Below are 14,673 nucleotides of genomic sequence, written 5' to 3'. Positions count from 1 at the left end.
AATTTATTAACATATAATTCAATTCCCCATATCTCATATCATGTTTTGCTCTATTTCCATATTTCAGATATTGATCTCATTCACAAGGTCTTGGTAATTACTGAAATGTATATTTATCTCCTTGTGATAATATTTTGAGTTTATTTGTATCCATACTTGATACACTGGTAAACATCTATGAGGCTATTGAGTTGCGCCTGATTTTTGGCTCCATTTCTCCTAAGAAGCACTGGGAACTAACTCCATAATATAGTAAGTCTGCATCACACTTGTAAAACTTCATACTGTTGGATGTTGGTATATTTACTGACCAATTTTCTCCATGTCAAACTGAAATCTTAAGGTACTTCAGGTTAGGTCTACAAGTTTTCTGTCAAACATTTTCATGAGGGCACCTGGGTGGCTCAGTTGGTTAAGCGACTGCCTCCGGCTCAGGTCATGATCCTGGAGTCCTGGGATCGAGTCCCACATCGGGCTTCTTGCTCAGCAGGGAGTCTGCTTCTCCCTCTAACCCTCTTCCCTCTCGTGCTCTCTATCTCTCATTCTCTCTCAAATATATAAATAAAATCTTAAAAAAAATTTTCATGAGATTTCTCTACCCCATTTCTTTTTTAACTAGGAATATTTTTTATTCACAGCTATGAGACTCTACCCCATTTTAAAGAATCCATCATTCTCACTGCAGAATCTTAAAAGTCTCTCTCTGTGTGTGTCCTTCTCTCTCAGTCTCTCTCTCTCTCAGTCTCTCCCTCTCCCTCTGTCTATATACATATACATATAGAGAGAGATGTATATGTAGATATGTATGTAGATATGCAGATAAATATAGAGAAAGAAAGAAATCGATCTCGCAATATTTAGGAGAGCCAAGACCAATAAGCAAGAAAGAGGTTAGGAATTGTGTAAAACTAATGAATCACAGACCTGTACCCCTGAAACAAATAATACATTTTATGTTAATTTAAAAAATTAAAAAAAAACACTAATGATGTACTGTATGGTAACTAACATAAAACATAATTTAAAAAATAAATAAGAGGTTAGGAAAGGCAACTTTTAACTTAATATAGCAAAGAAAACCCATTCAGAAAGCAATTAGGCTATTCTGAAGTGGTACTAGATGGACCCAAGATTGTACTAGAACCATCACCAAGACATTAACAGGTATATGCTGCTCTAAGTGAAAAGCTAGCATCTTAATATAGATTCTTCAAAGCAAAATCTTAGACAAAGATTTGAGGGCAAAGATTTTGTGTGGGAAGTACAGGGAACACTGGCAGAGAAGTGAGGAGTGATGTAGAGAAGGGAAGGCAGCCAACAAAGGGGACACTATTAAGACAGCTACCACAGAGTATGACTAGAGCTTAATCCTACAGAGAACTCTAGGAAAGGGGCAAATCACACACCTTAGAATTATCCCACCTGAGAAATGAGGGAATTGGAATATTTAGATATCCATTTTCCAGGCTCACTGGTTGAGCATTTCTCTGGAAAGAGTTTTCTTTGCCACCTCCTGCCTGCTGCAAGCTGTTAGCTTGGCTTTTGCCAGCTAGGGGAAAGAGCTTTCAAACACAGAGATGCAGATCTTGGCAGTGGGGAGTCCCCTGAGTACAATGAAAGGTCCCAGCATTATGTATGGGTGGGTCATTGTCAAGTTGCCTACAGATGCTTGGAGGACTTTATGTGCTTTACCAACTCTAAACCTCTGTCTCTATAATAAAGATACACATCCCTGTCCCATCCCACCTTGGAATGATAAGTATTTATTAGATACACAAATTCAGAGTTAACTTTTAAAAATGTGCTTTCTCCCATAACATGCTTGTCTTCAGTGTCCTTCTATTTACAATGTTGGCTAACTAGAATTCATCACCAGCCCCTCACTTTCTCTGTTCTTATCATGGCATGTCTTTATATTTCCCCCACTAACTTTTAACCTTTCATCTTTATCCACTCGTCTATGACTCACTAGATCACAATGTGTAGCTAATCCTTATTAAATCATCAATACTATCTCCTTTCAACACCTTAGCGACAACCAAGCTCACATTTTTTTTCTGGAATTCCTTCTGATATTGTCCCTATGTCCCTGCATCCTACTACCCTGACATTCCCTATGGTCCTGACTCATGACTCAGTACCCACTAGACATCTACAATGGTCTGAAGATTACCAGGACAAGATATAGGTTATTGGATTCTCCACAGGCAAGTGTGTCTGAAATCGAGTCATCTTAATATCTTACCTAACTAGTTTCTATTAAACGACCTCTAAATCTTGCCTAAACTCCCTTCTAAGTTTCCAAGCAATGGTCCTAAGTATTACCTGTCACACCTCCAGCCTGAGACTAGCTCATAAACACCTACACGGGGAATGGGTGAGACACAGGGGCAGAGAAAGACCCACTGTCAGGCTCACCTCAAGCTTGTAGGACTTTGCTCAAGGAAGAAACAAGAAATCAGAAACCTGAGAGAGGCAACACATCCTTGGTTAATGTTTTTCCATGGAAGAAGGAGATTTGAAATCACACATCCACAAAGAAAAACATTAGAATTATCAAATATGTTATTCTGTTATTTTTGTGCATAATTTTCTCCAAAATCTCCCCCATAAGGACAGAAGCTGTGTTTGATTCACTCATTAGTGTATTCCTAGTCTCAGGTATAAAGCCTAGTACATAGTAGGTCCTTAATAACAGCTGATGAATAACTGAACAAGTGAAAATGTCTGGATCTTTGAGAGCATTTTGTTTTTGGCCATGATGCCAAGATGACCACTGGGGAAAGATGCATCTTCCTTTCCAATATATCTTCCACAGGTCAGAGATGTAGACCCTTGTTCTTCACATTACTGTGAGTGCTGAGTTCCAAGTACAAATTAATAAAATAAATCAATCAAAAAGTAAAAAGGAAAGTTCAATTTCTTTCTATTAAGTTCTGTGGCTCTAGTAATTCATCATCATTCATTCAGCACATTTATCCATTACCACAAACACTGCTATCACAATAAGCAATTGCTCCAGAAAATCAATAAATAGAAAAAGAACCATTATAGAATACTGCAATTAACTAACATTATGGGAAATAATTATATGTTCTTCATGCTTGATGATAATCAATTAAGGCCATGTATGTATGTGTAAACACTTTTATTGACATCTAACTGCTTGGTCCCAACTCTTGTTCACTCAAAGGAGACATTTTTAAGAGATTTCATGGATAATTTGAGTTTGAAAATAACTCAATGGAGTAGAGTAATAGTGTGCTTGCTGATGATAATTTACCCATTGAATTATAGGTGTCAAATACAATATATCTTACTCCTTATTCAGATTGACTTCTGGAAACCAGATTCTGTCACACAAATCAAACCTCACAGTACAGTTGATTTTCGTGTAAAAGCAGAAGATATTTTCACTGTGGAGGATTTTTTGGAGCGGAATGAACTACAATATGAGTAAGTTTATGTTTTATAGCTATCAAATTCTTTCCTATATATGCTCTCATCTGAGCCTCTGAATAACCCTGGGAAAGTAAAAGTAAGACCAAGACCATGGCTTCCCTAAAGCCCCACAAATAGGTCATGGTGAAATTGGCCCTAGATTCCAAATCTTAAGACTTTAAGCCTGGTAGATATTTTGTTTAGTTCTTATTCCAATAAAAAATTGGTTTTGACTCTTGAACCCCAGTTTAGCAAGATATCTGACCTGCTACTGGTTTACAAATGATATATAGACTATAAGCCATTTGGTTTATACTCTGTTATCAGCTAGACATAGTTTTAGTCCCAAATAATATCAAGTCTTCTTTCCAAGTGAGCAGCCAGACCTATTATGAGCTATAAGGACTCTTCATGCTCCTAATTTTTTGTGTGTGCACACCAGACGCAATCAGTATTTATTTCAACTTAACCAATTATTCATATATTTTCTTATAATTTGATTTTTTTCATCATGATAAGTGCACTCTTTAATCTCCATCCTTTATTTCCTCCACTCCCCCACCTACCTTCCCTCTGGTAACCATCAGTTTGTTCTCTATAGTTAAGACTCTGTTTTTTGGGTTGTCTCTCTCTCTCTTTTTTCCTTTGTTTGTTTTGTTTCTTAAATTCCACATATGGTACTTGTCTTTCTCTGACTGACTTATTTTGCTTAGCATTATATTCTCATACTCTATCCATGTTGTTGCAAATGGCAAAATTTTATTCTTTTTTATGGCTGAGTAATATTCCATTGTATATATATACCACATCTTCTATATCCATTCATCTATGGATGGACACTTGGGCTGTTTCCATAATCTGGCTATTTTAAATAATGCTGAAATAAACGTAGAGGTATATGTATCCCTTTGAACTAGTGTTTTTGTATTTTGGGGGTAAATACCCAGTAGTGTAATTCCTGAATCATAGAATAGTTCTATTTTTAATTTTTTGAGGAACCCCCATACTGTTTTCCACAATGGCTGCACCAATTTGCATTCCCACCAACAGTGCAAGTGGGTTCCTTTTTCTCCACATCCTCGCCAATACTTATTGTTTCTTATGTTTTTGATTTTAGCCATTCTGATAGATGTTAGGTGATATCTCATTGTAGTTTTGATTGCATTTCCCTGATGATGAGAGATGTTGAGCATTTTTCATGCGTCTGTTGTCCATCTAGATATCTTCCTTGGAGAAATGTCTGTTCACGTCTTCTGCCCATCTTTTAATTGGATTATTTGCTTTTTCAGTATTCAGTTGCATCAGAATTCTTTATATACTTTGGATACTAGCCCTTTATCAGATATGTCATTTGCAAATATCTTCTCCCATTCCATAGGCTGCCTTTTAGTTTTGTTGATTATTTCCTTCACTGTGCAGAAACTTTTGATTTTGATATAGTCCCAATAGTTCATTTTTGTTTTTATTTCCCTTGCCTCAGAAGACATAGCTAGAGAAATGTTGCTACAGCTGCTGTGAGAGAGATTACTGCCTAAGCTCTCCTCCAGGATTTCTATGCTTTTGGGTCTCACACTAGATCTTTAATCCATTTTGAGTTTATTCTTGTGTATGGTGAAAGAAAGTGATCTAGTTTCATTCTTTTGCATTAGCTGTCCAGTTTTCCCAATACCATTTGTTGAAGAGACTGTTTTTTCCCATTGTATATCCATTCCTCTTTTGTCAAGGATTAATTGACCATATAATTGTGGGTTTATTTCTAGGTTTTCTGTTATAATCCATTGATCTATGTGTCTATTTTTATGCCAGTACCATACTGTTTTAATATAACTTGAAATCTGGAATTGTGATACTTCCAGTTTTGTTTTTCTTCCTCATACTCCTTTAGATTAAGGACAAGATTAGGGTCACACTGAATGGTTCTTCTGTCCTTTGACCCCCCACAGCCCCACCACTATTTCTAGTGATAGAAGTCATGGAGAGAAGGACTAAAAGAAAGGAAAGTGATTCCCCAAAGGCCTAGAACAGAATTAGCTAGGCTGATCACCCCATGTCTCCTCTCCCCAAATACCACACTGGTCCATGTAAGCCTTTCCAGATGAGAGTGTCTTCCTAAGTAGAAGCAGTTGTCCATTGTTGATCCAACAAATAGATAATAAGTGCCTACATATACCAAGCACCAAAAAGGATAGATATGGCCCCAATCTCTTCAGAGGAAAACAGACTTTAAACAAAGAATTGCAAAACTGTGTAACAGATGTCAAGAAGAGTAAAGAGCTAGAGATACAGGGGAACTGACCAGCTCTAGGCAATCAGGGAAGGCCACTAGAGGAAATGAGGCTTCAGCTGAGACAGTTAAACTTTAGCCGGTATTAGCCAAAGAAAAGGAAAAAATCATACTCTAGGCAGAGAACAGACTATATGGTAAGCTTAGAACTAGGAGAGACCATGCTAACCTGGAGGCATTTGCACTAGAGGTAAGAAAGAAATGAGGTTTTTCTTTCAAAATAAAGTTCTTCCTCCAGGGAGTGGATCAGTAAGAAGCAAAGAGGCAGTGTCAGGTTCCAGTCCTGAACATTCAAATGTTTATCCAACAACACCCCACCACAAGCTCAAGTCTTCATTATATTTTGAGTAAATGTAACTTAAAAATTTTTAACAGAAATTTTCTCTTGTTTTTCATATCTTAAAAATAACAAATAGTATTTATGCTAATGAAGATGTCAGAATTGTTACCTATAAAGTCTGTACCTCATCAGGAGAAGTGGTACAACATAACACAACAAGTAAATGCTCTGGGGAAAAAACAGGCCAGATTCAAATCCTGGCTCTGCAACTTCCTAAATGTGTGACCTTAGATAATTTGCTTAATTTTTCTGACCCTCAGTTTCCTTATCCATAATATGAATATATAATGCCTCTCTCAAAAGACTGTGAAGATGAACCAAAACAATATGTAAATAAATTGCAACTGATATTACTATTTCTATGGTCTACTATTGTACAAAGAGGGAAATGATACATTTCTTAAAGGTCAATAGCAATTTTTTTAACCCCATTATCATGCTTCATATAGCTTAGCTATCTGCTTCTGCCTGAGGGAAGTGTCAAAATGTGACCTTAAGAATTGACTGTCTTTTTAAAGCAGATATAACAGTTAAGTTTCAAAATTTGATTAAGATTCATGTCTGTGACTTTTTGCTCTTCTTATTACACTAGCAAGTACTTCTAAAATCCTAGCCTTTAGGAGCCTTCAGTAATATTTTCTTAATGACAGTTCCTTTATAATTCTTTGAGAAAAACAAAAGGAAGATCAGAGACCATAAGCTAACCCGAGCTACTTAAATGATGTCCTAATTCTACCTGTATCATAAGCAGTAAAATGGCTTCTAATCGCATATCAATCTCCCTTTATCAGGTGGAAAATTCACATCCTTTTTTAGTGGATAAACTTTTTGGTAATTGGGTATGAATGTTGTCTCATCTAGAACATAGGATATTCCCTGAGAGCTAAGCTCTTGTTAATTTTTGCTTCTCTGTTCACTGCTCAGCACACATGTAGCCTACAATTTTCTAAATATTAAATAATAATAAGTCCCTAGAAATCCTGGAGAAGCACACTAGCAATATCCTTGCTGGGGCTGTAAGCAGTCCCTATGCACCCCACTATTACCTCATATGGTAACTTGTATTTTATGCTTATGCTGCACCCTTAGATACAGAAAGACTAGGAACTGGATGGTGCAAATCTCCAACCTACTGTTCTGAAGCTGTTAACAGACCTTTTGGTAGACAGGCTTTCACAGAATACCTTCCTACAAATTGCAGGAAGGTTGTCTTTGCCCTATGCAATCCAGGGAGAGACTGATTGTTACTAATATAACTTCCTATAACATTATTCTTCTGTGTATTTCAGATTAAGACAGGAACGTGTCCTTGGATAGCAATGGGTACATAACAGTCTTCTTCACTAGCAATGGTCATGTAGTAGAGGAACTAACCAAATACTCCTTTTTCAAGAATCTATAAGGGGGGGAAAAAGTGAGTCATGCCTCTCCTTCTCAGACATTCTGTTCCTTGTTTTGTTGGGAGTCCCTGTTATCTAATTCGCCTGCATGTTTATTAAAAAGAAGTTGGGTAGCACTATAAAAGGAACATATAAAAGTATAAAATAGTGTACACGCTTCTGTATTTTGGAGCTGTAATGCAGTCCCTATTACATTAAGAGGCATTGTTTTAATCTCCTAGAATAGAAGCTCATTATTTAGTAATAATATTTGTAATATAGCTAAAGTAGTGCTTTGTCCTAAATCTAATAAAATCAAATAATCACAAGGCTAGAAAGGATCATTTGAGGTCAATCCCCCGCCTTCAGGCAAAAGTCAGCACCACATTTCAACCACATTCTTTTTTTTTTATTTTATTTTATTATGTTATGTTAATCACCATACATTACATCATTAGTTTTTTATTATGTTATGTTAATCACCATACATGACATCATTAGTTTTTGATGTAGTGTTCCATGATTCATTGTTTGCGTATAACACCCAGTGCTCCATTCAACCTCATTCTGATGCTCTTTTGCAACTTACTAGAGGGTACTTTTACTCCTGGGTGTCATCTTAAATTTAACAGGCTTTTTTTATGCTTCTTTGTCCTAGTTATTGATGTAAAGGTTTAATAGCTAACATAGTAATAACTTTAGCAGAATGTCTCATCTACCAAACAAAACACTAATCCATACATAGTCACTTATTCTCCTAAATTATGTGAATTTGAGTATTAGGTGCAGAGAAAGGATAGCAATATTCTGTGGACAGTCTATTGCCCCCTCTACTCAGAGCCTGTTCCTGATAGATCAGAGCATCCCATGGTTATGGTCTTAGATCCAGTTGTCTTGAGGCTGTGGAATGCCTGGGAGCATTTAAGTGATGATTTCTTTTCTCTGGGGACCCACTAACAAGCCATGTGACCTAGGTGATATTGTACTAGTTCACTGACAATGAAAAATCTTATTAAAGAGAAAGTAGATGTCATTTACCATTTTCTCTTGGAGTTTTAGTTCAAGAAAAGTTCAGCCAGAAAAGTTCATCCTTGTTACACAGCATTTGTTGTTTCAAACTCATGATTTCGGAATAAGCTGTTTTCTTTAAGATTTTGTCGAATTAAGTTGAATTTGCAACGATGTGGATGGAACTGGAGGGTATTATGCTGAGCGAAATAAGTCAATCAGAGAAAGACATGTATCATATGACCTCACTGATATGAGGAATTCTTAATTTCAGGAAACAAACTGAAGGTTGCTGGAGTGGTGGGGGGGGTGGGAGGGATGGAGTGGCTGGGTGATAGACATTGGGGAGGGTATGTGCTTTGGTGACCGCTGTGACTTGTGCAAGACTGTTGAATCACAAATCTGTACTTCTGAAACAAATAATGCAATATATGTTAAAAAAAAAGAAGATAGTAGGAAGGGTAAAATGAAGGGGGAGAAATCAGAGAGGGAGACGAACCATGAGAAACTATGGACTCTGAGAAACAAACTGAGGGTTCTAGAGGGGAGGGGGTAAGGGGATGGGTTAGCCTGGTGATGGGTATTAAAGAGGGCACGTATTGAATGGAGCACTGGGTGTTATGCACAAACAATGAATCATGGAACACTACATCAAAAACTAATGATGTAATGCATGGTGATTAACATAACATAATAAAATTAAAACAAAAAAAGATTTTGGCCAGTCGATTTTTTTTGTTTTTAGGTTTTTGTTTTGCTTATTTTGCTTTAGTTTTGTTTTTTTGTTTTTAGTTTTTATGAATGTTATATTTGAAAATCATTTTCCTAATCTATCTATTTTAGGTGTTTCCTGGAGTTTATGAAGTTTATGGTAACCAGTAATTTCAGTTTAAATTTTTTTCATAAACCTTAAAAGACAACTATGACCAAGGCCTACAGATTTGAGTCAAGTCACTGCATTTTATTACTGAAAAGGACATTTAATACCAGCTAATCAAATGCCCCATTCTAAAAACTATAAAAGTAAGGTCCAGAGATTAAATGATTTTTCTGAAGCCAATTTACAAGTGAGGCAAAACTATGACCCCTGACCTTTTGATTCCTAATTCTGGATTCCTTCTCCTTCTGTCCTATCCCCTAACAATCCAATTAGGGTGTTAAATATAATTATAACACTTACTATAATCATTGTTATAGTAACAATGCTAACTGAAGCAGGCAGAATGGTGGTCCTGCCCAAAATGTCTACATCCCAATCCCCAGAGTACCTGAATATGGCACGTTGCATGGCAAAGAGGAGTTAGGTTTGAAGATGGAATTAAGGTTGCTAAGCAGCTGAACTTAAACTATTTTAAGATTATCCTAGATTGTCCAGATAGGCGCAACATGATCACAGGGTCCTTACAAGTGGTAGAGGGAGGCAGAAGATGGGGTCAGAGTGATGTGACACGCAAAGGACTTGAGCTGCTGTTGCCGGCTTCAAAGTTAAAAGAGATGGGCAAAGAGCCAAGGAATGTGGGCACCTCTAGGAGCAGGAAAGGGCAGGGAATCAGATTCTCCCCTAGAGTTTCTAGAAAGAAGCACATCCCTGTTGACACCCTGATTTTAGCCCACTGAGACCCATGTTGGACTTCTAACCTACAGAATTGTAAAATAATAAATTCATGTTGTTTTACACCACCACGTTTGTGGTAATTTACAGCAGCCATAGAAACTAATACACCAACAAAGTACTAATGGCTGCTCAAGGAGAAGCCTTGAGCATATGTTCACTGGGAAATACTCTTTCCACAAGCTAAATTTTTAAATCTGCTCCTTTTCCCTTTATTTTTAATACCACCTTAAGTCAGTTAAGACCTTAAGATAGTATTTGCCTCTTGCTAGGAAGAAAATATCATTTAGTATTAATTTATTGCATTTTCCATAAACAGACACAAGTTCATTCCCCAGTTAACCAAATGAAGGAGAGACCAGGAGGGAGGTTCAGAGGATGTCCCTGACATACTTCATCAGAATGCCCTTGGGGCAGCCACAGGAGAAGTAGACTTTTTGATGTGTGGCTGCAATTCTCTGTGTGCAGATAAAAACATTTCAAGGTTTGACTGTGGATAATAGAAGTTTCTGAAAACTAGCTTCTGTCCATAATATTCACAATGCTGTGATCAAGGACATTAATGTTCATAAAATTTCATCCTTTCAGAACATACTTTCCACTCAACAGTAGCAAAGACAAATGAAGTCACACATGTCCACATCTTCCGGCCTGCCTTTTATAATAGAAACTTTCACCTGAACAATCATTTATAGAAATAAGCAGGCCTCAAAGGTCTGTCACCAATTTTCATAATACCCTGCTTCAGAACCGTTCTTTGGTTACTTTAAACCAGCCAAAAGACAAGCAAGCAGAAACTAGTTCTTTAAACCCAGCATTTTTTGCCTAATAAATGTTTAGTTTATTAATATTTCTGAATTTCCACCTTTCAAGATATTTTTCTCAAAACCTAGATAAAGGCCCTCAAGTGACCAACTGTCCCAGTTTACCTGGGACTGACTGGTTCCTGGGACATGAGACATGTCATGGGACATTTAGTGCTAAAACCAGGAAAGTCCTGCGGAAGAAAGTCCACAGATAGGGCTCAAGTGCATACTTTTGTGTGGCAGCCCAAGGCCCAAGGCCCTGTTCCAGAATGCCCCAGGTACCAGAGGAAACCATTTTCTGAATTTAGGGTCCAAGGACACTTAAATATGTCTAGTTTAGGCTGAAAAAGGGCCTGCCATGCTTGCACTCTCCAGTGATATATTCACTCTTTGTGATGAGCAGCTCAGGTTGAAGGGCATCAGGAACACTCAGAGGACACATGTGACTCCATGGAGAATGTATTGCAGGATTTCCTAAAGCAGTGACTCTGGCTTTTTGCATATGTTCACTGGGAAATACTCTTTTGTTCACAGGAGCACTTCCTTTGGTTTATTACAGGATATTGATAAGCAACCTGAGATCTGTGCTGGAAGGTCAGTTTGACAGCCAGGTCCGTGCAACTGGACACAGTTATAAGAAGTACAACAATTGGGAAACGGTATGATATGCACATGATTTAGACAGACATTGCCGTGGGAACTGAACTAAGAATGGCACATTAATCCACAAATGGTTGCATTGGTAGATAGAGGCTTGGACTCAACAAGTCACCAGTGAGAATCCGGGCCTCATCTCTCGCAGTGCCATTGGAACCACATTTGAAGGACGCACTATGTACCTCCTCAAGGTAATCATTTTTACCCATGACCTTGCCATGTCTGAGGACTTCAAATCAATGAATTCTAACACTTTAACAACTGTTTCACAGACATGCTCATCCCAAACATTGTTATAACTCTTTCCCTGCCTACATGCCCCAAGGAATCAAACAGATTCCCCAGCTTCTTTTATCGTAGGTGGATTTTTAAATCATTATTTTGATTTATTCAAAAGAAAATGCAATAAAATAAGAGAAGTCCTATAAATTTAACCACATTCCTGTAAGCAATGTAAATGATCACCTATCTTGATGAAATTCTTCTCTCCCAGATGTTGTTTGCAAATCCATTTCCTAAAGATGTTCATAAACTTCACATCTATCAGACAACATTACAGAGCGTATCAACGATTTGTTTCTGTCATCCTCTAATGCCATTTTTGTCATGTAATTCTAATAAAGAAAGTAAAAAGACAAGGAGTAAGTGGGAGAGAAGGAAAAACTCTTACAAGATTAGCAACAATCATGATTACTTCTAATTACTCATCCAGTTGTCTTGGTCATGTCACCTAATAATAGCAGCTGAAAATAACCTCCACGTGAGTACAATTAAGCAGGGCAATCAGCATCTTCTGAAAATATGAGCTTGTCAAGCTTAATAAAAATAATAAACAACCATGTAAGCTTTCATCTCAAACATTGTGTCTAGAGGCAAGAACATACTGTGCTAGTATTATGTTTTAATTTAATCATGGGATATATCTCTTGCTGCTGTCAAGTTTCACCTGTTGAATCCAAAGCCCAGACGGGTAGTGAATGTTAACCCCTGACTGTGATGAATCACAATTTCCCTTTTCCTTTTGTTTGCAATAGGTTGGCAAAGCTGGACCAAATAAGCCTGCCATTTTCATGGATTGTGGTTTCCATGCCAGAGAATGGATTTCCCCTGCATTTTGCCAATGGTTTGTGAGAGAGGTCAGTATGTAGAATCATTTTTGGCTGAGGGAAGTAGAAAGTATTTTATTTAAATCAATTTCTTATAATCTAGCTATAATAAAAGAGAGTAACAACACAGAAAAACCTCATAATTCCACACTACATCAAAAACTAATGATGTAATGTATGGTGATTAACATAATAATTAAAAAAATATTGAGACAAACCCAAACTGAGGGACCTTCTGCAGAGTAACCAGACCAGTACTCTTCAACTGTGTCAAAGTCATGAGACAAGGAAAGACTGAGGAACTCTCACAGATAAGAGGAGACTAAGGAGACATGGCAACCAGTGCAATGTGGGATTGTGTACTGAAGCCTAGAACAGAAAAAAGATAATAGTGGAAAAACTGGTGAACTCTAAATAAAACATACAGTTTAACTTATATTATTGTACCAGTGTTACTTCCGTCACTTTGATCATTGTACCACGGTTAAGTAAGATGATAACATTAGGGGAAGCTAAGTGAAGAGTATGTAGGAACTCTTTGTATTTGCAACTCTTCTCTAAGTCTAAAATTACTTCAAAATTAGAAGTTTAAAATATTGAGGTACTTTTAAAATATAAGCACATGATTATATACACTATACTGTATTTTGTGTGAAACACTTCTGTATCTATTTGTCATGGTCTTGGTTTCTAGACATGTTATGTATCCAATTATAACCATTTCACTTCAATGGATATCTCACCATCTGCCCTCTAGAAGGAAAAAAACTTTTTTTTAAGATTTTATTTATTTATTTGACAGAGAGAAAGATAGCAAGAGCAGGAACACAAGCAGGGGGAGTGGGAGAGGGAGAAGCAGGCTTCCCGCCAAGCAGGGAGCCCGATGCGGGGCTCGATCCCAGGACCCTGGGATCATGACCTGAGCTGAAGGCAGACGTTTAACGACTGAGCCACCCAGGTGCCCGAGGAAAAAACTTTTATCACTACTTCGGTTATCTCCAAGATTAGACCATGGTCTAATGGTTCTATAGCTCCTCCAGCCTAAAAATCACTTATTTTATCATGTATTAATGTAATAAATACACATGTATAGAGTCACAAAAAGTATATAAAAAGTATTAATACATAGAAGACTTAAATATTTTAAAGTTTATTCAAGAAAGCCTAGGAAAGAGTTGAATTTCCGTTTAATATGATCCTGGGGCTGAGGAACTATGACTAAGAGAACATAATAAATGAGCATGAAGTCCTTCATTCATAGAGAAATGTCCACATTACTTAGTAGGGAGAACTAGTCTCTTAACAGGGTTCCCTACTCAATACAGAGGAGTAAGAAAGATACTTTCACATTATGCAGCCTGGAGCCTTGCAGAGCCACCCAAAATCCATCAGTGTGAGCTCACTTCATAATGGAAGGCTTTCTCATTCTTCTTCCTTATTGGGCACTCTCTCTAGTGAGACCATCTATAGGCAGTTTCACAAAACTTAAATAAATTTCTAGATGATATTAGAAACATACAGCCATCCATAGATATTCCTTACTTACTAAGAATAGGTCTTACCCTCATATCCTACTTTGAAAAAAAATTGCAGTACTATTACAAAATAAGTGAATATATGTATGTTTCTTAAAAGTCTATAATTTTATTAAATCTTTGTTCATCTTTAAAGTAAAAAGTTAAATAAATAATTATGTGAGTTATATATGGATATAATAGAATATCCTGGAAACAGAATTAAAAAAACAACTATTTTAACCAAGACTATGGGTAATATTTTGCTAACTGCCTTTTAAATATTAGTAACGTCTACCTCAATAGGGGACACGGCTTTCATTACCAAAGTCAATATTCATCCAGTTTATGTAAATTTAAGTAGCATCACGCATTCTATTTTTCCATGACATTCTCTTCCTAATTCATACATAGGCTATTCGCACCTATGGACATGAGACCCACATGACAGAACTTCTCGACAAGTTAGACTTTTATGTCTTGCCTGTGCTCAATATCGATGGCTACGTCTACACCTGGACCAAGG

The 14,673-nt window shown here is 37.0% G+C and overlaps 1 protein-coding gene across 1 annotated transcript in view; it reads left to right on the top strand.

The window, feature by feature from the left end:
* The window catches only part of CPB1 (carboxypeptidase B1), a 32,863-nt gene that overhangs the window by 3,976 nt on the left and 14,214 nt on the right, over nt 1–14,673 (top strand). The window contains exons 3-7 of the mRNA XM_028103117.2: nt 3,332–3,456; nt 11,430–11,529; nt 11,617–11,718; nt 12,562–12,663; nt 14,562–14,672. Coding sequence (XP_027958918.1) covers nt 3,332–3,456; nt 11,430–11,529; nt 11,617–11,718; nt 12,562–12,663; nt 14,562–14,672 — 540 coding nt within the window. The remainder of the gene's footprint in view (nt 1–3,331; nt 3,457–11,429; nt 11,530–11,616; nt 11,719–12,561; nt 12,664–14,561; nt 14,673) is intronic.

This window comes from Eumetopias jubatus, unplaced genomic scaffold (genome assembly GCF_037043125.1).
Source record: "Eumetopias jubatus isolate StellerSeaLion01/CBP00866 unplaced genomic scaffold, mEumJub1_p1.0 scaffold_1, whole genome shotgun sequence".
Classification (NCBI taxonomy): Eukaryota; Metazoa; Chordata; class Mammalia; order Carnivora; family Otariidae; genus Eumetopias; species Eumetopias jubatus.
The sequence above is the reverse complement of the archived record's forward strand: the minus strand, read 5'-3'. Positions and strand labels throughout refer to the sequence as shown.